Source organism: Phoca vitulina, unplaced genomic scaffold (assembly GCF_004348235.1).
Source record: "Phoca vitulina isolate PV1807 unplaced genomic scaffold, GSC_HSeal_1.0 scaffold8, whole genome shotgun sequence".
Lineage (NCBI taxonomy): Eukaryota > Metazoa > Chordata > Mammalia > Carnivora > Phocidae > Phoca > Phoca vitulina.
Window position 1 is genome coordinate 34,487,180 of NW_022589711.1, and position 22,046 is coordinate 34,509,225.

At 39.4% G+C, this 22,046-nt stretch overlaps 1 protein-coding gene across 1 annotated transcript in view; it reads left to right on the forward strand.

Annotated features, from left to right (window-relative positions):
- NECTIN3 (nectin cell adhesion molecule 3) overlaps nt 1–21,418 on the forward strand; it is a 126,056-nt gene extending 104,638 nt beyond the window's left edge. Inside the window, exons 8-9 of the mRNA XM_032406510.1 lie at nt 12,577–12,639; nt 13,401–21,418. Coding sequence (XP_032262401.1) covers nt 12,577–12,639; nt 13,401–13,580 — 243 coding nt within the window. The 3' untranslated portion in view covers nt 13,581–21,418. The remainder of the gene's footprint in view (nt 1–12,576; nt 12,640–13,400) is intronic.
- The last annotated feature ends 628 nt before the right edge of the window (nt 21,419–22,046 follow it).

Sequence of the window (22,046 nt, forward strand, 5' to 3'; positions counted from 1 at the left end):
CTCTGAATTCCTGTATTGCAGGTGTATACTGTTATCTACATTTCCAAAAATCTCTATAAACATCTAAAATTTTTCCTAACTCATTGTACACCAAAATTTGACCTGAATTGCTGACTCTCATGCTGTTAAATATAGTCATTTCTTCCTTCACTTAATGTGAATACTCATCTTTTCCCCTGAAAAGCTTGATTATGGGATTCTGTATCAGATCCTGCTGGAGATGTTTTACAAATATGTGGAATTAGTAACTATCATTTTTCTAAAAATCTGAAAAATTCAGAATTCCAAAATGTACCTGTTCCTGAAAGTTTCAGATAAGAAATTGTGGACCCATAGCTATTGGAGGTTAAAATCAGATCAGATCAGCAGGTGGTTATATGGTTCTACACCCACGTGCACTGAGTACTGTGGTAGAAAAGAAAAAGTAAAAGCGTAAGATAGGTTTCCCACTTTTAAGGTGCTTGCATTCAAACTACCTTGCTTTGTTGTTTAAACTGGAAGACAAGCCACATGAAACAAGACTAAATTCCTGGAGGGCAGTGGCCCATAAATTCTTTTGCATCCCTATTAGTAGAGCATTGCTAATGATGAGGTTATTTCAGAGGACAGACTATTTCCAGGCCATTTAGGAGAAGACTTAACTTCACCTTTGTAAAGCTCAGTTGTCATTGACAGCAGACCCCAAATTCCCATCCCATCGCTGGGCAGACATTTCCAAACACGATGGCACGCCTTGTAAACACCGTGTCTGAACTAACTTCATTGGACTGGGGAAAGAGCTCTTGCCGCCTGGGCCACCCTCTGATGGCTCTCGAGGAGGCAGTTCCAGGCAGGGTCACCCACAACCTGGGGCCATCCCAGCTTGGGCAGGAGTTACATAACTTTTGTCACCGTAAATACTGTTGATAGTTAATTTCTATATTCTTTTAGAATTATGTGTGCATGAACACAAAATGTTATTTTAACCGCTGTTAACCTCTAGTAAGCAGTGTTTCTTGCCTCAACGAAGAGTAGCATCTAATAAGAGCATATCACTATGTAAACATCCAGTACTGACAGTGTAGAGTGAATTGAAAACATAAAAAAGATCCTTGACTCATTTTATTAGCTAAGCCACATATCTCCCCTGGAAGGATTTCCCTCCTTTTGTAGCTAACTTGCTTCCGTTGCCTCCTCAGACCACTGGTGCTGTGACCCTTCATGCCAGTCGCTGATGTGTTCTGGTTGTGCTTAATTCATGAGTGGGATTCTCCCTCAGGTGCCTTCACACAGTTGGCTGAAGACTTTAGTACCCGTGTGCAGGGAAGTGCCAAGCTGGGATTACAGTTACTTCTCTAATTCAAACAAAACTGCCTACTCTGGGTTTTATATTCACAAAATTGCTGTCCCTGAAGGTTAATATTAGTTTTCCATAGCAGATGATTTCTCTTTCTGTCTAACCTTCTTTATTGCTATTGGATTATCTTCCTTCAGAGGAAGAAATAGGGCATGCTATCTATATTTTCTATTTTCCTTCCAGGAAAATGGTGCAAAATACTATTCAATTAAATTTAAGACCCCAAAGGAAAATACATGTGATTATTAACTAAATATGTTCAAGGGATCCCTTCGATGGTTTATGGGATAAGTAACCATTAAGCAAACAGATAAGACCTTTCCGTGTTTTATTTTCAACTTTCTAATGACACCCTCAATGGAAAAAGGAGATGATTGGTAAGGGAAATGACTCCTATATTATCTCACCTTTCAATAGGAAAGAATAAGATGATAGTGATGTTCTACATTTAGTATGTTTCCTTTTGTCTCACAATCTACAATATGTTCAGTATTGAAGATTTTAGGAGGCTCTTTTTAGTTTTTTTTTTTTAATCTTTTTTGCTAAGAATAGCATAATTATTAACCACAAAGAAAGTCTTGCGAGATATTTTTTTTTCAGTGCTACAAGTTAAGGAACTTAGATGCTGGATTAAATAGGAGATTGGGGAGGCCCATATTAATAGTTTCTAGAGAGGAATTAGAGTTTGGTTCTTATTTTAGCATGTAGAATTTTGACCATTACAACAACTAAACCAGAAATGGGACCATTTTTGTCATGTTTTCTCTGAGAATGCATCTTTTCACAAGGTATATATGACAGTATGATGGATAATATTTCTGCAGAGTGGCTTGGGGTACAGTACTGTGCCTGACGTAAAAAAACAATATCTTCTTTGAGGGTGTTTGGTATGTGGGTGAAATTACACTAACAGTCCTAAATTGAAGGATTGCCTTGTGGGCAAATTTGGAGATGAAGTGGTGTGAGTGGGTAATAATGGTACAGCATTAGGGCAAGGGGTTGAAGATCAAAGATGCCCATTGTGGCAAGGACAGCATAGCATTCTGATGTTAAAATATTTAGTTAGGGAAAATAGTACATATGAATGCATAATCATTTGATTTGTGTCCTGGAAATGGGTAGGATTTATGATCAGGGACATCTCAGCATTATATGTGGGTGTCTAGTTTGCTCACAAATAATTTTCCATCACCTTTATCATCTGTCTGCTTTAATTAGATGCTTGACTGTGCATACACATTATAATTTAGGTGAAGTATCACTGTCTTGGTATTTTAATGTAAGGATTAAGTGAGGCCAAAACCAAGATAAGAATTTTCATTAAAATGTGTCATATCAAATTTCACTGAAAAATTAAAATCTAGAATGTATACTCAGTAGAAGTAATGAAATTTATTTACCAGTGATAAGGAGGAACACTGTCTCCCTTTTGGATCATACAACATTTTCAACAACAACCTGGCTGTTCTAATTCTCTGGTGACTTGAGAAAAATTCAGTGCTACCTTGTGAGATAAATTATCTAATATTCTTCTATCGTATAAATAAACCTCATGATTTAAGCACACATTTGAAGAGTTTGCCATAAGGACATTCTGTAGGCATTTCTTCCTGTACCTGCCTCACTGAAGTCTTTGATATAAGGTATTAGAGGAGTGGACATTGCATTTTAAGGTACTAACTATATTACTGAAGAATATAAACAAACAATAAAACTGGAGGGAAGATGCCCTCTGAATTAATTTTAAAGAGTATTATCCCATAGCAGATGACCATTCTGTGTTCAGCGCTGGGCTGGAGCCGATTAAAAACTCTGAGAGTCTCAAGGAAAGCCTTGTCTTTGTTTTCCTTTAACCGAGGCTGGAGCCCAAGCAGGAAGTGAAGTAACACAGGCTGTAGCTTTTATTTGACCAGTTCAGATGCAGATAACCCAGAGCAGGTGGCAAAGCCGGCAAGTACTGAGAATCGTGACTCTTTTCTCTGGTTTCTGTCCTCTCCCCTAACAGATGCTCAGTGTCCTCCTGCTTTTCAGTCCCCCTTCTGCAGTCACATTAGGAAGAGACCAGATATACTATCTTAGGCAACTTTGTGTGACAGTGTAAGACACAGACTTTGGAATTACTTAAACGTAGATTTGAATCTTAGCTCTACAGACATGGAAACATTGCTGCTTCTCTCCAAGCCTAGCTTCCTCATCTCTCTTACGGGAACAGTGATTGAATTACTTCAGGGAGATAGAATAAGAACATGAGCACATCTAAAGCATCTTGTACAATACCTACCTTAAGCAGCAGGGAGTAGGGGAAGAGTCTTTGGTCAGTCCTTACAGTTCTTTTGCCTACGCTGAATGGAACAATGTCTTTTCACCATGTTGACAGTATTGAGCCAACTTCTTTCTAGACCTTCTCCTTCGGTCTTTCTTTACAAGATTGCTGAGTGCTAAGGATCTAGCACCTATTTGCATGGTGCTCACTCCCTTCTCATGAACCAATTCAGATATAAATTTGCCCTGTTCCTTGAAGTTAGGAAGTCAGACCCCGGGGTTTCCAGTCCAGCTGGCCCAGGTTTCCCAACATGGGCTAGCACCCAAGACCTCTGTGGGGACCACCTACTAAGAGTAAGATTCCAAGGAGATCCTGTGCATGGCATGGATCATACATCAGCCAGTGTTTATTGAGCATCTGCTGTGTGATAGCGCCATATGAGGTTTGGAGAAAACCTCCCTGTCTCTTAGGGGGTTAACAGGAAAGGAATTATAGGACAGGATGTACAGACAGAACATAGACATGAACTTACTTCCCAGGCACTGGGAAAGAGGAGTTGTAAGTATGTCTTAGGGAATAAGATCCAGACCGACTTCATATATTTAACCTGTATAATGTATAGTGGCAATCTTCATTGATCATGATTGATTATAGATGCTGCAGAAAGAAGAATTAACTAAAAAAATAAGGAACCATTTCTAAATTTCAAAGGAAAAGGTTGATTAATAATACAGTACTCCTCATTGACATTCATTGAGGATACTTCACAAGCTTTTGAGAAACCCTACATTCTTAAATACCCCTATCTTTTATAAAACTCATAAGAGTTGAGAATAACAAAGACACATTGAAAAGTGGATATTGAAGCAGTTGCTAAGCTCATTAACTAGCTAAATGATTATCCCATCACAGAAGCCTCCCCAATCTTGACTCAAATTTGTGTCTCAACAAAATTACAAATTACAGCCTTACAACCTGTCATAACCTTTTTAAATTCACTCATGAATGGTTAAAACCAGCAGTGTTAAATCTGTGAATGCCAAGGGTCTACTGTAATAATAAGAGACATTCATGTGAATAGCTTACCCTTATGGTTAATTATCATGGAGAACAGTAACAATTATTTATCTCATTAAACAAGTACCTAATTAATGTTGTAAATTTCGCTTGATTAGAACACGCTCTTTATAGTTGTTGCTCACGCAACATGTCAACATTCTAACCGTTATTAAAAATGAAGTAAAAGGGAAAATTGACTTTTGGTTCATGGTTTTAGTAATATAAGTTCTTTCAGAGAGGTACTTAATAGATAGGAATGTAATATCCTTGATGCCTTAGGAATCCGTATTTTGTGAATTATGTATGGTAGCTATTTCTTCATGTGTTCCTCCTCTCGTGTGGTGAAATCATCTCTAATAGAATGGGACTCAGTCACTAGAACAAAGCAAGCAGTTGGATACTACCACGGAACTCCTGCATCGAGGACAATCTGTGATGAAGTATTTATTGAGAATTTACTAGGTTCTTGTATCACAGATTCCAGACTGCATCAGTGACTTCTCATTCTACTTTGCCTCCCCACACATGTTCCTTCAAAATAGAATAACTAGGATAAAATGGAAAGTATAGGTTTTTTTTTAATATTCAACCTTATTGAGATTTAACTTAAATAATACTGTGCTCCATTTTAAGTGTACTGTTTGATAAGCTTTGCCAAATGTATACATTCGTGTGAACACTACCCCAATTAAGAACATTTCTGTGACCTGAAAAATTTGTCATACATACCCTCTACCACCATCCCTCCCAACACCTCCTGCCTCAGGCAACCATTAATATGATTTCTATCCCAGTATGTTAGTTATGCTTTTAAAAAAGAACTTCACATAAAGAGAATCACAGCATGCTCTTTTGTGTCTAATTTCTTTTGCTCAGCATAATGTTCTTGAGATCCATGTTGTTGCATGAATAAATTTCCTTTCATGGTTGTGTAGTATACCATTTTATGAACATACCATGATTTGTTTATTCATTCCACTGTTGAGGGCTGTTTTTATTTCAGGTTTGGGGATTTATGAATAAAAATCTTTAGTTTTCTTTTTTTTTTTTTTGTAATATTTTTGGTTTTGGTACTAGGGTGATGCTAATTTCATAAAAGGAGTTACAACGTATTCTCACCCCCCCCCCCCATTTGCAGAAAGAATTTAAGATGCTTTTAATTGTTTGATAGAATTTACTAGTGATTCCATCTGGGCCTGGAGTTTTTCTGTGGAAAGGATTTTAATTGTGTCTTTCAAGACATTTGTCCATTTCATCTAGGTTTTTGAGATTGTCATCAAATGGTTCATAGCACATCTATCTTATTCTTTTAATTTATATGAGATCAGTTATAGTGTCACCTTTTTCATTTTGATATTGGTTTGTGTTTTCTCTTTTTTCTTACTAGAGGTTTTGCAATTTTATTGAAATTTTAAGAACCAGCTTTTCGGGTTTTGTAGAATGTTTGCCCATTGTTTATTTATTGATTTTTCACTCTTTCTTTCAACTTCCATTGGATGTAATTTGCACTTCTTGTTTCAGCTTTTTTTTTTTTTTTAGATTTTTTATTTATTTGACAGAGACACAGCGAGAGAGGGAACACAAGCAGGGGGAGTGAGAGAGGGAGAAGCAGGCTTCCCGCCGAGCAGGGAGCCTGATGCGGGGCTTGATCCCAGGACCCTGGGATCATGACCTGAGCGGAAGGCAGATGCTTAACGTCTGAGCCACTCAGGCGCCTCTTGTTTCAGCTTCTTGAAGAAGTTTAAACTCGATCATTAGTTTGGGACTTTCTTGTTTTCTAATACGAGCATTTAAAGCTATAAACTTTTCTTTAAGGAGTTCTTTTTTCAAAATCTCAGAAGTTTGGTATGTTATAATTTCATTTTCATTCAATTCAAAACACTTTCTAGTTTCCCTTATTATTTCTCCTTTGGCCATTGAGTTATTTAAAAGTATGTTCTTTAGTTTCTAAACACTTTTGAGTTTTCCAAGTATGTTTTTGTTATTGACTACTCACTAAATTCTGTTGTGATTTAAAAATACATCTATAGGATTTCAAGCCTTTTAAGTATTTTCAGACCTCTTTTATTGCCCAGCATATGGTCCATCTTACTGAATGTTCCATGTGCACTAAACAAATATATATTCTGTTGTTGAGTGTAGTAATCTATAAATGTCAATTAGGTCATGTTGGCTGGTCATGTCATTCAAGTATTCTTTATAAATAAATGATTTTCAGTTTACATTTTTATCAGTTACTGAGAGAAGAGTGGTATTTCCAGCTGTATTTGTGAATGTTGCTGTTTCTCCTTTCAGTTCTGTCAGTTAGTTACTCATGTGTTTTTATTGGGTGTATACACATTTAAGATTGTTATGCTATGTTGTCCTCTTGATCCTGTGATCATTATGAAAGATTCTTTTTTTCTTTTTTTTAAGATTTTTTATTATTTGAGGGCGCCTGGGTGGCTCAGTTGGTTAAGCGACTGCCTTCGGCTCAGGCCATGATCCTGGAGTCCCTGGATCGAGTCCCACATCGGGCTCCCTGCTCGGCGGGGAGCCTGCTTCTCCCTCTGACCCTCCCCCCTCTCATGTGCTCTCTCTCTCTCTCTCATTCTCTCTGTCTCAAATAAATAAATAAAATCTTTAAAAAAAAAAAAAAAAAAGATTTTTTATTATTTGAGAGAGAGAGACAGAGCAGAGCATTTGAGAATATGAGTGGGGGGAAAGGGGGGGCAGAAGGAGAGGGAGAAGCAGGCTCCCTGCTGAGCGGGGAGCATGACATGGGTCTCGATACCAGAACCCCAAGATCATGACCTGAGCCGAAGGCAGATGCTTTATCGACTGAGCCACCCAGGCACCCCTAAAAGATTCTTGTCTCTGGTAATTCTCCTTGTCCTGTAGTCACTTTGATATTATAGCCACCCTGGTTTAAATTTCTTCTTAATGAATCATGCTTTCCTGGTACGTGTTTTTCCATTCCCTTACTTTTAACCTACCTATATCTTTATATTTAAAATGCATTTCACATAGCTAACATCGAGTTGAGTTGCTTCTTTACCCAGTCTGAAAATCCCTGACTTTATTTTTTTTTTTAAGATTTTGTTTATTTATTTGACAGAGAGAAAGAGAGCGAGTGCACGAGCAGGGGGAGCGGCAGGCAGAGGGAGAGGGAGAAGCAAGCTCCCCACTGAGCAGGGAGCCAGACACGGGACTCGATCCCAGGACCCCAGGATCATGACCTGAGCTGAATGCAGACACTTAATCGACTGAACCACCCAGGCGCCCTGTTTAGTCTATTCTTATTAAATATATTTATTTTCATGGTTGGGCTTGAGTTCATTTTTTTTCTGGTGAATGGCCAGTGTAATTCTTATCTTTATTTCTCTGTACATACTGTATCTTACTTTTTCCTCTGGCCACATCTTAGATTTTCTTTATTATTGTTTTCAGCAGTTCAAGTTTGACATGTATCGAAGTAGTTTCCTTTATGTTTACCCTTAGTGGAGTTCATTGAGCTTCTTAGAGTTATTGATGTATTTTTCATCTAATTTGGAAAATTTTAGCAATTCTTCAAATATTTTTTCCTGACTTCCCTTCCTTCTGTGATTCCAGTTATCGACAAATGGTAGATCTCTTTATATTATTCCACAGATCACTAAAGCTATATTTAATTTTTTTTTTTAAGCTTTTTTCCCATCTGTTCTTTGTATGGATAGTTTCTGTCTTCAAGTGCATTGGGCTTTTCTTTTGTGGTGTCTATTAAGGCCCTGCAGTGACTTTTTCAATTCAGATATTGTATTTTTTCAGTCCTAGAAATTCTTTTCAGTTCTTTCATAGTTTTTGATTGTCCTATTCTGTTCATAATTTTTACATCCTTACCCATATTTATAATAAGTGTTTTAAAGTTCTTGTCTATTAATTCCCTATATGTCACTTTTGGGTTCAGTTCTACTGACTTATTGTTTCCCTGCTTTTTTTTTTTTTTCATGTTTAGTACATTTTAATTGGATGCTGGACATTGTGAATGTTATCCTGTCAATTATTTGAATTTTGCTGTCATTCCTTAATGAGGATCGAGTTGTTTTTTGTCACTCGGTTAATTTAAGATCAACTTGTTCTTCTGGAAGCTTGTTTTTAAGCTTTGTTAGGGTTGTTCTAGAATACTCTCTGCCTTAGAGCTATTTTAACCTTACTCTTAAAGCATGACCTTGGGGTCTCGACTGAATGTCTCACATGTCCAGTGAGGATTTTCCTTCTTTTCAATAACCTGTCCCACAGATTACAGTCACCTCAGCTTGCCTGAGTGCTGAACTCTGTCCCCTCAGCTCAGCAAGGTTCTGTGCTCTTCTTGGGTTTTCTCTTCCCAGATCAGCAGAAAAACCAGATAGTTGCCAGGGCTATTATAGGATCACCATATGTTTTTCTGTCTCTTGAGATCCCAGTCCTGTGCAGCACAGTTATCCACTGTCTGAAAGCTGTTGTTTATGTATTTTGTCCAGTTTTCTGGTGTATCTTTCATGACAGGAGGGGCTAGTCTGGTATTTGTTCTCCATCATGACTGGAAGCAGAAGTAAAAAATGTATCACTTGTCATTATAAGGAAGAAGCATTAGAGCAAGAAAGTCTAATGACTTAAGAAATGAAGAAAGTGCTTATGGGTTGTAGCTGAATAGAAGTTGTTACAAGATAGTACACGCCAGTAAGGAAATCAAAATATGTATTGAGATTCAGAGTAGCCCAAGGCTTTCTAGGGAAAAAAATGTAAGAATAATAGAATAATATATGCTGTGTATCCATTAGTTAAAATATTATAAGTTAATTTAGTACATATATATTAAGCACCAAACATAAGTAAGGTATTATGCAAGACACTTTGCAATATACTGGTGATTAACCTTTTTTTAAAGTCAGATATTCAACATTTCAGGTAGTTTAGGGAGTGCAGAAATAGAACACGTATACCACCCACCATTAGATTAAATGAAATTCCTTATGTATCTTGTCAGAAATTGGATGGCTGCACAATGCAGAGGCAGGGGCGGCATGCTTTTCCGTAACCCCTGATCCCTAATGCAGGGCCATCTCTAGGATGTGTGGTACTTCTTTTCATAGAATTTGGTTCAATATTATATTACAAAATTCGTGGGCGCCCATGAGGCATAGTGGTTTGTTTGTGACAGTTTACAATATTGGGTAGAGAAAAGGACCTTACATGTATGCTTGTCATCCATTCAGTGCAAGTGAAGATTATTCATAGTGTCCTGCTCAGTTCTAGAAACTCTCTCTTCTTGTCCTTTATTTTCACATGTACCACTTCTGGCTAATTATATATCTTCTACTATGAGACAAATGTAGCAATGCTATTATTACTCATAAAGCCACGGCTCTTTGAAATCTCTTAATTGAAATGAAATAGACAGATTTTCTTGCCTCTGTAATGCTCGAACACTATTAATTTATTACTGGCTATATTGTTACTCAGGATGCTGAATGGTTCATCCTGCCCACAATGAACAAAGGCTTCCAAAGGCTTTTGGTTGTTGCTGTGTTTCACTGACAATAACCAAATATAAGTATTATCCTGAGTGTTCAGGAAAATCTGGATGGTAATTTATTTTCTAGTCATATTAAATTTGCCATTTGGAATTTTATAGCATAAACATAGAACAGCACATATTCCAACCAAATGTTTTCTTGAACTTTTGAGGCTGTAATCACTATATTTCTAGAACATGGTCTCTTTTCAATGTTGACTGCACCCTTGCTTTCTGCGCTCTGCCACTAGTGGGAAGAAAGGCACTTGCCCTTTCTACACAGAAGCTTCTGTCTGCCGCTTGTTGAATTAGATAACAGCACTGATGCAGAATAATTTCTCAGTTACCTGTATTGATAGAAGGGGAGAACAGCAACCAGGATCATCTAAAACAGCAAACAAAATGGCAGTTTAGTTTTAGGTATTTTTTTCCCTAAATCTATTTTCCTTGGACCAGGACCAGCCACATAATTTGTGAGGCTCAGCATAAAATGAAAATGCAGGGCCTCTTGTTGAAAATTAACAATGTCAAGATGGTGATGTCAGGATCCTAGATCAGGGTGAAAGACTTGTCCTCACTGAAACGTGTCCTCTAGTCACCTGCCAGAAATACCATGATGTGGGGGGCATGCAGTCCTGACCCCAGCCTTCCCTGTACCAGCACTCGGGCCCCTGCCAGGGCAGAGGACAGCACAGTCACTGGACAGGCACAGGGAGGGGAAAGCGAGGGGGATCTGGGACACCAGGGTAAGGGGGTGGGGGCCAAGAACCAAATCAAACACAAGCAGCAGGAGAGGACATCCTTGAGTGGAGGCTACAGGTCACTGAGGCATGCTCCACTGTTTCATAAGACCACTTACAAAACACAGAATCTAAGATGGCAACAACCACTGAGCATTAAGCCCCAAAGTGGGACCTTCTAAACACAAGGCCCTGTGTGACTGGTCATACTCCATGAAGCTGGCCCTGCCTTGGACTTTTACCAGTGTGTAGTGTCCATCTCATGTGGTCATGTGGGAAGCACCCTAGAATCATGCAGAACGTGACAAGAGGAACAGATTTGTCAGACATAATTTATAATTTAGATAACCTTAATATGGGATATCAAGAATTAATAGTTTAGAGTTCAGTAAATTCATTAGTTAACTGTTGACTTCCTACTGTTGCAGAACCGCAGGCTTGGGTTTGGAGCTGGAAGAGGAGGGCCAGGAAGGCTCTCGCTCTTCACTGGGGTCGAAAGGTACAGATATTGTCAGATGGATCAGTGGTGTGTGCTATGATGAAGATATAAACAAGAACAGGAAGAGAACCTACTAGGAGTGAAGAAATGAACTTTGATGGGCCTTGTAGGAGGAAAAAAAAAAAATGACTTCAGCCAGGCCAAGATGGATGGGGTAGTATTTCAACTGTCAGAGACTAAGGGGCAGACCTTCCAGGCCAAAAGGACAGCATGAGGAAAGGAAGTGAAAAGGAGAACATGTTGATAGATACGCCTACATGCTGGGACTTTCAGGCCTTCTTCTATTATAGTTATTAAACATCTATTTTCTAGACACTGAGCTAGAGGCAGGGGCTATAGGAATATAGGATTAGGATTCAGACAAAGCCACGTGTGAATCACAAACCACTACTCCCCAGCTGTGTGACTGGAGACACCTTACTGAACCACTCTAAGGTTCAGTTTTAGTCATCCATAAAATAAAAACATCAGTTTTATAGAATTTTTAGAGAGATTATGAAGGAGGTAATAATGTTTGTAAAATACTCCAACTAGCACTCTCAATCCTAGTGAAGGAGGCAAGCAAATATAAACAAATAATTGCAATAATAATATATGCTTTATGCAAGGCTTCTTGGAAGAGCTAATATTTGACCGGGGGGCTGAAGGGTAAGAATGCATTTATAAGCCAAGGGGAAGCTGAGAAGGATTCTTCCTAGGGTGAGGTTTGAAAATGAGGAATCCCCTTTATGATCTGTGAGGGGGTGGGAGGCAGGGAGTAGGTATCAGGAAGAAAAGGGTGACTATAGATATAGATAAGGACAAAAATAACTTTTCATTACCACCCCCAAATCACTTTTAGCTGATTCACAGTATCAGATTCTTCTGCAGAAAAGGTAAGTCCTCCTCCCTCAGGTAAGGTGTAAATAAGTTTGCATGAGAGGTTCTGCAGCAGATGCTCTGTATGTTTTCTTCCTTCCAGAAGTCTGGAGTTAGGAGAGAGAGAGACAAACTCAAGAAATGTATTTATTTATCCCCTCCTCAAATGGAACATTGCTTAGTTGGCATACATTTGACAAGACATGAAAGGCTCTTTTAAAAATAGGCATCTTCATGGTCTTGATTGATATATTTCACCATGTGTTTGGTGCTTTAAAGTGCATGTCTTGTTCCTTCTTCTTCCTCCAGACCGAACACTTGCCTTTGCAGACTCAGTTCAAAGAAAGAGAGGTTGGCGGTCTCCAGCACTCTGTAAGTAACGTGGTCCTGCTGCGGGGGTCTGCCCAGGTGGAGCTGGTGGCTACCATACTTATTAGAATATCACTTGATTTCCATGAAAATTATTTTTTTCACCTCTCCGCTATCTGAGCATGCATAGTATGATTTTGTAAAGTCCTTGAGCTTGCTTGCCCATCTTAGAAGTAATCGAGTTTTATGAAACCAGTAACCGGGTAGAGGGGTCAGTACCAGAGACACCACAGAGCGTCATGGGGGTTCATTTGATGGTGTCAGCTCTGACAGCGTTTCTGATTCTCAGTTACGTTGGGCATATGGTCAAATACAAGTTCATTTCACTGTCTTTTCCCTAATTCCCCAGCACTGAACCCTGAGGTTTCTTTTGGTTTTGTTTTGGCTGTTGGACGTAATTCTCTGTATATTTCATGCACACATTCCAAGCTTGAGGCTTGCCGAGGGATTCCGGAAGTTCACAGCCTTGTTCTTCCCTAGTTTAACCGATACCAGTTCCAAATTTTGAAACCTGAAATTGACTATAGTTCCCGTTAGTCATAACTTTCTATTTAGGAGCTGCTGCGACTCTTATTCAGGTATTGTAAGCAATGCAGGACTGGAAAATGGTAAGTTGTTGGACTTTACCTTGCCTTTCAGTAGCTTGTGGGATAATGAATCAGAGACACAGACTGTAATGAATTCAGTTCTTGCCTGTTTTTACCAAAGTGCTAGAAAAATGCAAACAGCTGCTCTGTTAATGTAAGCAATATTTGAATTTTTAGAATGGACTAAATAGCAGGAGATTGGACTATGAAGATGAGAATCCCACAGGGGAAGATGGGATTCAGCAGCTGTACCCCCTTTACAGTCAGATATGCTACCAAGACCGGAGTCCTGGCAAACATCATGAAAGCAACGAGCCCGAGAGAGTCTACATCAACCCGCGAGAACACTACGTGTGATTTCCCTCTTTCCGGTGTATGTCCTCCTGACAAATGTTTAATCTTAGACTGGGGAGAGAAACTGAGGCCAGTGGTTATGATTTTATTCTCTCGTATAAAATAATCCCAGTTTACCTGTATCAGAAGTCGTGATGAATGGCTTGGAGCCAATAGCAAATTTCTTTCCTTCCTCAAGTTTCTTAGCCACCAGGTGTGTCTGGGAACTTGACAATAGCTTTGTATGTCTCTGTGACGGTAGCGTTTAACTACTAACATTTGGCCCACAACGGCTCGTTCATTTAAACGTAGAGCATCTGCCTGTGATAGCAGCAGTGATTCTCCAGAAAGAAAGGCCCTGGCTGGGAATGTTAACCTTGCTGGGGCTTAGGAAGGCCAGCCTGTTCAGCTGTAACTCAAATGAGCAGAAAAAGGAGTTCAAAATCCATCCCACTAATTATTTCATCGGGATTTGGCTTTCCCTGACATGCTTAATGCAATTACAGTACCTGTGCAAACAGGAGGCCTGAGGAAAGAGGCAAAATTTGCTCTTTATCCAAAACAACAACAACAACAAGAACAAAAAGCAGTTGAAGCCCTCAAGCCTGTTGGTTGCTTTTAAAGTCTTGTGATAACTGTAATCAGTGTTCTTTCGTGATCACTAAGGTCGTGAGGGATACATGTTTTGTGCCGTTCTCTGCCTAGGCTTGATTAGCTGCGTGCTCACCAAGGTTCTGCTCTCACTCTGTTGTTCCCACAGTTCTGTTCTTTCCTAGCCAGATTAGCCTATTTCCCACCTATGAAATTCTAAAAGCCTTGGCTAAGTGGTGGACAGCCTTGAGCCCTGTCCCTCTTTTCTGTAGTATTGCATATGACAAGCTCAGCTTTCACTTCTGAAATTCCTTTCAAACTAATCCTAACCACATAGGCTTTGGCCACCCTCTGCTTCTTCAGACTACTTCTCCTCCATGTTTTATCTACCTCAGAAAAGCCTGCTGGAAAATCACCATGAAATAACTCCTGCTCTTAAAAGCCAGGTAGAAAATGTGAATTTTTTTTTTTTTTAAAGTGCCACTTCAGTATGGCATATATGCTAAACCCTCATGTTGTCCTTTATCCCCCCACCCTCTTTTACCTGGTCAAGAACAAGAGTCAAGGGATGCTAAAAAGCAAATAATATAGTGACTGACTTACCAGTGCAACATTTTGGTGCCTGCAAATATCTGTCTTGAGTTTTTCAGTCCCCTTTGCCAACGTAGCCTCACTGAGATTGAAGGTAGTAATTATAGCAGGGTGAGCAGAGGAGGGGGCCCAGGTACCCGCGCAAATGTCGATCACTCTCCTCACATCTTAAGGAAGGCATTGTTTTACCGTGTGTTCTGGAAGATGAGAGGTATGAAAAACACTGCAGACTTGTCGTATATTAGGAAAGAATGACATAACTACTAATAAAAGAGTACACGTTTCCACCCTAAATTTCAGCGGGGACAGGAGAATATGGACCTAGATTTCTAATGAGATACCAAAGATACCTTGTGATTCATGTTGTGCCGGCTGCGGTTCCGGCTCGTGTGTGTGTTCCCTTGTTTTAGTCGCCACACTCTTTCAGGCAAGTTTTCCAGGTGGTTCCACAGTAGTCACGCGGTCTGCCCCTATTGCCTGGGGGACTGACAGTTCTAGGAGAAAAGATGCTTAAACTCTAACTCAGCACTTTAGCAATTGAAAAGGCTCTAGGGTTATATGGAATTGAAGGGTAAATCCCAAGGACCCTCCTTGCTGTATCACTGCGCTACCTCAGAGTTTACTGCCCTTTGTTGCAAGATGGCATGGAAAGAACATACTTGATTATTACCTGGAATCCCATCAGTGAATTAGTGTAGCTGAAGGTGGAGGAATCCTTGCAATTGTTTCCCAACAGAAAGATGGCTGTGGTTGGAGTTCTCCTTGAGAATAGAGTGTTTTTATAAATACTAGATGTTACAAAGGAAGAGATATGGTCCTTTAGAAAGCTTTAAAAATGCCTTACCCACTAGGGATGGTTTCTAGGGTCCTGCTGGGAAGTGGGTATCACAAAAACTTATCTTGGACCTTGGAGGGGGTAGTAAAGAGGTCTTCATTTGCACTAGATTTGGAAGGGCTGGGTTTTGGGTGCCTTTTGGCCTGTCTTCAGAGCCCTCCCTACCAAGAAGAACCCACTATAAAATTTTTAACATTTTGGTGTAGTTATGGAAAAGAAATTTCACGGTGTAGACACCTCTCTTATAACCAGCTAGTTCACTATCCTCTTTGCTTCTCTGTCAGCTACAATAGTTCTCGAACAGACTGGTAGATTTTATAGCTGTTGGCCCTTTTCATGGGTCGGATAAGCTATATAATTGTTTATCCTGGTGTCTCCCTTCTATTCTCTCTGAACACTGAGTGGAACAGAAAGGAGCTTTAAAAGGGTTTGATCAGCCAGCCCCCTCAAACAAAAAATGCCATCTGAAATCCGTTGATTTCTAAATTTGGAGCTTAGACAACTTGATGATGGCTGTTTAAATTTGGAAGTTAGACTCTTAAAGGTCAGTGAGTGATACAATCCACAGCTGATACTAGATACTCTTCCCATAACTGGTTTACTAGAACACACGGAAACAGAAAGAAATCCCCAGAGTGCTTATCCACTTAAGGTCGAAGCTTAACGTTTCGGGGGAGTTGGAGTGTGCGTGCTCCCTCTCAGAATTGCAGCCATGGTGGCCCGTTGCATAGACAGCCCAGGCTCCAGGGTCACCAACCTTTGCACACCAAGCCAAAGTACAGCCTCTGGGCCGCCCAGGATTGGCCCAGCATAATGGGATATGAATTGACACTAATTCTTAAATGGCAGTGATTTGTTCCCTCTTCTGTGAGGGTTCTCCTATCCTTGGCCTTCTTATATTTTCTAAGTTTGAAGAAGTCCATGCTTTCTGGACTTGTAATATAGAATTCTTACCTGTGATAGACCTCCCTGTAACACACACATGGTAGATACTAAAGAAATAAATGCCCTCTAAACTAAATGAGCTGGTTCCTCATAAATCTTTTAGGGCCTCATTTACTCACAAGGGTAGCACAATTTCTTCGTCCATCTTTTGGGGATGATTTCCTAAATGCTCTTCCATAGTAGTCTAAAATTGACTTTTGCTTTTCGTTGTACACTCTTTGCCGGCACTGGGCTGGCCTCGTGGTACTATTCTTTACATACAATAGAGCCTTCCTTCAAGCCTCTTATTCCCTGGGGTGTCGAGGACAGACCATCTACCAAGAACCAAAAGAACAGATTCTACTCCCAACCTCCCCCATTCTGGCTGCGAAAACCTGAACAAGTCACCTAACCTCGCTAGGGCATCGGCTGCCCATTATCCATAAAGTGGAAATTTTACCTTTCCTGTCAGCCTCTCAGAAATGTGAGAGTTAAACAAGATAATAATACATGGGAAATTATAAGTTCTCTTCAAACTGAAAAAGCCTATGACTCTATTATTATTAAATGTTGAACCTAAACTCCCAGCGCCCTCACCAGCACTGGGGAGAACCAAGTGGTAACATGAAAACTTCAATTTGATCCAATTTGAGTATAGCCAAGTGCAAGAGGGACTTATACTTTCTTTTGCTGTAACACCTATTTTGTCTTATGGAAAGCCTGATATCTGGAACTTAGCCTCTTAAGCTTTGTCTAAAATTGCAAATGCATGTTGTCATAACCAGGGGTGCTCTTGGTTTTCAGATTACTACTAATAACAGCTACATTATTGAGTTTGTGATATGGACAGGATTCCCGGACAAGTCCCCTACATGAATTCCTTCACAGACTAGGACCAAACTCCTGTGTCATCCCCTTTCCAGGAGCCCCTGTGGGGATGGAAAGGCTCACACTCCTATGCTGCACACCCACAGACCATGCTAGTCACCAACCAGCTGTTACTTCTTTAAAATCTGCTTCTGGGGAGAGGAGTTAGAGAATACATTTTCCTGATTGTTTTTGAATGGAGGTCTAAGAAAATACATAAGAAAAAAACCCATAAAAAACATTTATTAAAATGAAAGGAAGCACAAATGCTCATTTTTACTTGGTTTTTGAACTTCTCAAAATGCTCAGAAAGACTTATATCTGTTAGATAACCTTAGCTGCAAAAACAATCAAATAATTAAAGCCACTCCATCCCAGTTGGTTCAAAATAATTTGGGCACAATCTTCTCTCTAACACCTTCACCTTAGTTCTTTGATACACCGATCACTCTGTTTGGTCTGTCCCACCTTTATTGCACTCCCAGGGAGAGGCGGATAGATGGAAAACTAGCTAGCTTTGGTAGAAAACCAGAAGAAGAATAGGAAGAGTGTGAAGTAGAAATGCCAGGGCCCCCACCAGTGGTTCAGCCGTGTGCTTAACTGACAAGGTTCTTCATCCTTGGACTCTTTGCAGATCTTCTAGGAGGACCAGGGACTTCAGTTCTTCTGATAAACCAGAAACTGCTATCAGCAAGCCTATTCAACTATAGGTGCTGCCTGGATTAATTTTATTATACCTATAAGGAATTTCTATTTCCTCCATTAAAGAAAATTGTTGTGAACTGGACTTGGCCAATTTGGTCCCTTGCAGGGATTTGGTGGTTCTGGTAGCCTTCAGGAGGTAGAGGTGGGTGAGGGCTGTAGCTCTTCTCCCACCCCCACCCCCAACCTCACCAGGTGATTCTTTACACTGAAATCAGCTTTTGACCAATTTCTGCATCATTCATGTTGATAAGCAAGCAGGCATCCTGTAACAGTCAGCCTGTCCTGTAAGCTTGAAAATGTTCCAGTTCTGTTCTTTAGGGAATTCAACAATATCTTATGCAAAAGGTTTATTAAAAGCAAATCCAATAATATTCCAGTATATTTAGTGTCAGGCGACCCAATTCTGTTTAACTGCTAGACACAGAAGAGGTTAGTAATCTAGGGATCCAGGGCTAGTGGGCTTGCTAGAGTCTCATACCCTATTGATGGAAGGGCTGGAGTGCCCTACAGTATTTGGCCAGTCCCAGTCCACGTACCTGTAACACTACTAACTTGGCCATTGAAAATAATCATTTATTAACAGAGTCTCTGGTGTTAAAACTACAGGTAAAGCTCTTGTGGTAGAAGCCTCTGAAGAGACTAGAGTTTTTCAAATGCTAACAACCTTTGGAGGATGTTATTCCCCCAACAGGATTCTTCAAATGTTTACTAACCGCTCCCGGAGTGTTTATTAAGACTAATTAAAGATTGCCAAAATAATTTAAATTACATAGAATGTAACAGAATTTGTTAAGGATTCCTCAGGATATCACACCTTCTGACATTTCTCCTTAGTGACGACCTTTCCTTTCTTGGGGGGGAGGGGGCAGGGTCGGTATGTGAGAGAGACAGAGGGGAGAAGGGTCCACTTAAAATTCGCAGTTAAAAAAATTTTTTTTCCATTCACACGCGCAAAAGAACCCTCACATCTGCAAACATTTCACTCTTTCAGACCCATTTTATCATATTTGCTTTAACATTATCTCTGCAAAAAAGGTTGGGGGGGAACAGAAAGGTCATATTTACCTTGATGGTCAAAATACATAAAACATTAGGTTTATTTCTACTGTATTTTCATTACTAGGTTAGTTATTCTCAAGTTTCAGTTTGATTGTGGCGCCGAGTAAACTAGAATGAAAGAGAATGTCAAAACCTCAGGTGCCACTACATTACTGTTTTATCATAGTATCAACTGAGAAGAGCATGATGTGGGAGTTCCTTCTACATACCAGGGAGAAGGGAAACCGCCATGGATAAATAAAAGGATTCTTCATGTCATCACTTGGGAATAGCTCCCTTCTATTGGTCCATTCCCAAGAATTTTCTAATCAGTGTTTGGGGTCTAAGGACATGATATGTATCGAGTTACATACCTCCCTGCACCAAAAAGAACTAACTATATTCTGTATTCTTTACCAAACAGTTGCCCTCTTGAAGTTTTTTTCCAGCAGGATCCTTGGTATCATAGCCTACACTGGTTGTATTTATCATCATGACATGGGGTTGAGCTGTGACAGTCAATTAGAGGACACCTAGAGGGAAGACCTCCCTGGGAATCCAGAACATCAGATTTGCCACCCTGGCTTAGAACTGTGACCCATCCTGCTACAACTGTGTCTGACAACCATGAAGGGATGTTTTATGAGTCTCCTCCAGAGGTTAGGAATAACCTCAAACATCCCTAATGTCCCAATAACTCACAATAGATCTAGGAAGTGCAGGGTCACACAGGATTTTCCAAGTAACAGGGTGTCACCGCTTTTGGTTTTTAATAATGTTTCCAGTAACGACCAGTATTTTTCCTTAAATTAGCACATTGATCAGACTAAATTAAATTCCTCTCTCAAGTCGTGTTGATAGCTCAGTGTCCCCCATATTTTGACTACAGCCAGCAGTATTTTGTCCTGCATGTGGTAGTTTGCACTTACCCGCACTGTGGCTGTTATGCCTCTGCGTTTTCACGCAGTCTTATGAGAACTTACTGCATATTTCAATACCCGGAAGAGCATTTGTCATCTTAGGTTTCGTTGTGTACTTGAAATTCCAAGTCCTTTGTAAAAAAAAAAAAAAAAAAAAGTTAAGTAGCTGGTGTGGCTACTGGATCCCTGGATTATTCCATTTGTCCATCCAGAAAAGTTCCTGTTTATCCTCTACCTTCTGTTTCTATTTCTAAGCCAGTGCTTTAAGACATAACATCTGCTCCAGCCTGTTCCCGCTCTATGTGGTCTTAACGTCTTAACTTCTGTACTCCTTAGTCTCACCCTGTAAGTTCATACTCTGTACCTCACAGGGCTTTATGGAGGGAAAAATAAGATACTTAAGGGTTGTCTTCAAGATACGTCCTACTTTTAAAGTGATTTTATAAAAGCCCCTAAGCTTAGAAATGAGAAACTCTATAGCTCTAATTCTTTTCCTATTCTTGTTTTGCTATTTTTATTTCTGGAAAGTGATCTCTGTCTGAATTTAACTTTGGTTTTAACTTTCTTCCCATTAACCCTTTTCACACTGAAATTGTCCTCTATCTTATCCATACTCAGAACTTTTTACTTACAGAGCCAAAACTAATTCTCCCACAGCAAATCCCACCTACGTTTACTCCCATCATTAAACGAATGAATGTATTCCACAAACAAGCATTCAGCTCTGCATATAAGTCAGAAGCTAGTGAGACTTCACTCTGGCCCGGAGAAGATCTGACCATGTGCCTTGGTTTCCTTGCATAAACTGAGGTTAATTCTGCTATTTCACAGCGCCTGGGGGTCGTGAGTCTTGACTAATAAATGGTGGAAAGCATCTTGCAAATGTCCCGTACTGTATAAACGTGTAACGAATAATCTGGAGAGTCTTCAAGTAGAAGTGTATCCTTGTGCAGCTCAGTTCAGAATACTAATCTACCCATTGTTTTCAAATAAAATGTTTTACTAAGCTGTTTTCTCCTTTTTTTCTTTTAAAAATATTTTTAGTAAAAATTAGTTTCTAGGAATTTGAACTATGTATAGGGACATAGGCCCCTGATAGAAGAAACCAATAGTATATATTCTTGCTGGTAGAAAATGCTCAAGTTGTATTTTAAGTGTTAAAACTAAAAGGGTTGCATAACAATGTAGTGGGGTAAGGAGGAGGATTTTTAGCTCAAATGTTGCAAAATATAGAAATACAAAAATTAGCTTTGATTTTGAGATTGTATTATAAATAGTAGTTAATGTGGTTGTTATAGATATTCTTTATTTTTAAGTTGCCAGAAATTATCTTTTATTTTTGAACTGTATGGTTCTTGACATGTTTTGAATAAAGTTTTTATCACCTAAAATTTTTCATTTACCTTATTATCAATAAATCAGTATGTTTAAAATACATATAAAAAGTGATAACCTAATTACATGACTGCAAAATTCAAGATTTGAAGAACATCTTTTATAGAAATGGTAAATTTCTATACTGGAATCCATTTTAAAAAAAGATTTTAAAATAGCAACAGAAGTACTTTCATACTTAAGGCAGTATTGGAAATGTTTTTGAAACGTGATCAGTTACACATTATTATAACTGCTTGTGAAAATTACTTTAATACCTTTTTTTTAGTGAAGCTAAATTTATTCCACTTAAAGAATTCTTCATTCCTTATTAATCCTTAGGTGTTAAAATATGCTTTCTTTTATGAAATGATATTAGTAGTAGAGAGTAACTTTAAAAAACTTTTTTTTAAGATTTTATTTATTTATTTGAAAGAGAGTGAGAGAGAGCATGGCGGGGGGAGGAGGGTCAGAGGGAGAAACAGACTTCCCGCTGAGCAAGGAGCCTCATGATGCAGGGGCTGGATCCTGGGACTCTGGGATGGTGACCCGAGCTGAAGGCAGTTGCTTAACCGAGTGAGCCACCCAGGTGCCCCAGTAACTTTAAAAATATTATTACTTACCCCGAAAAAGTTGGCATCTATC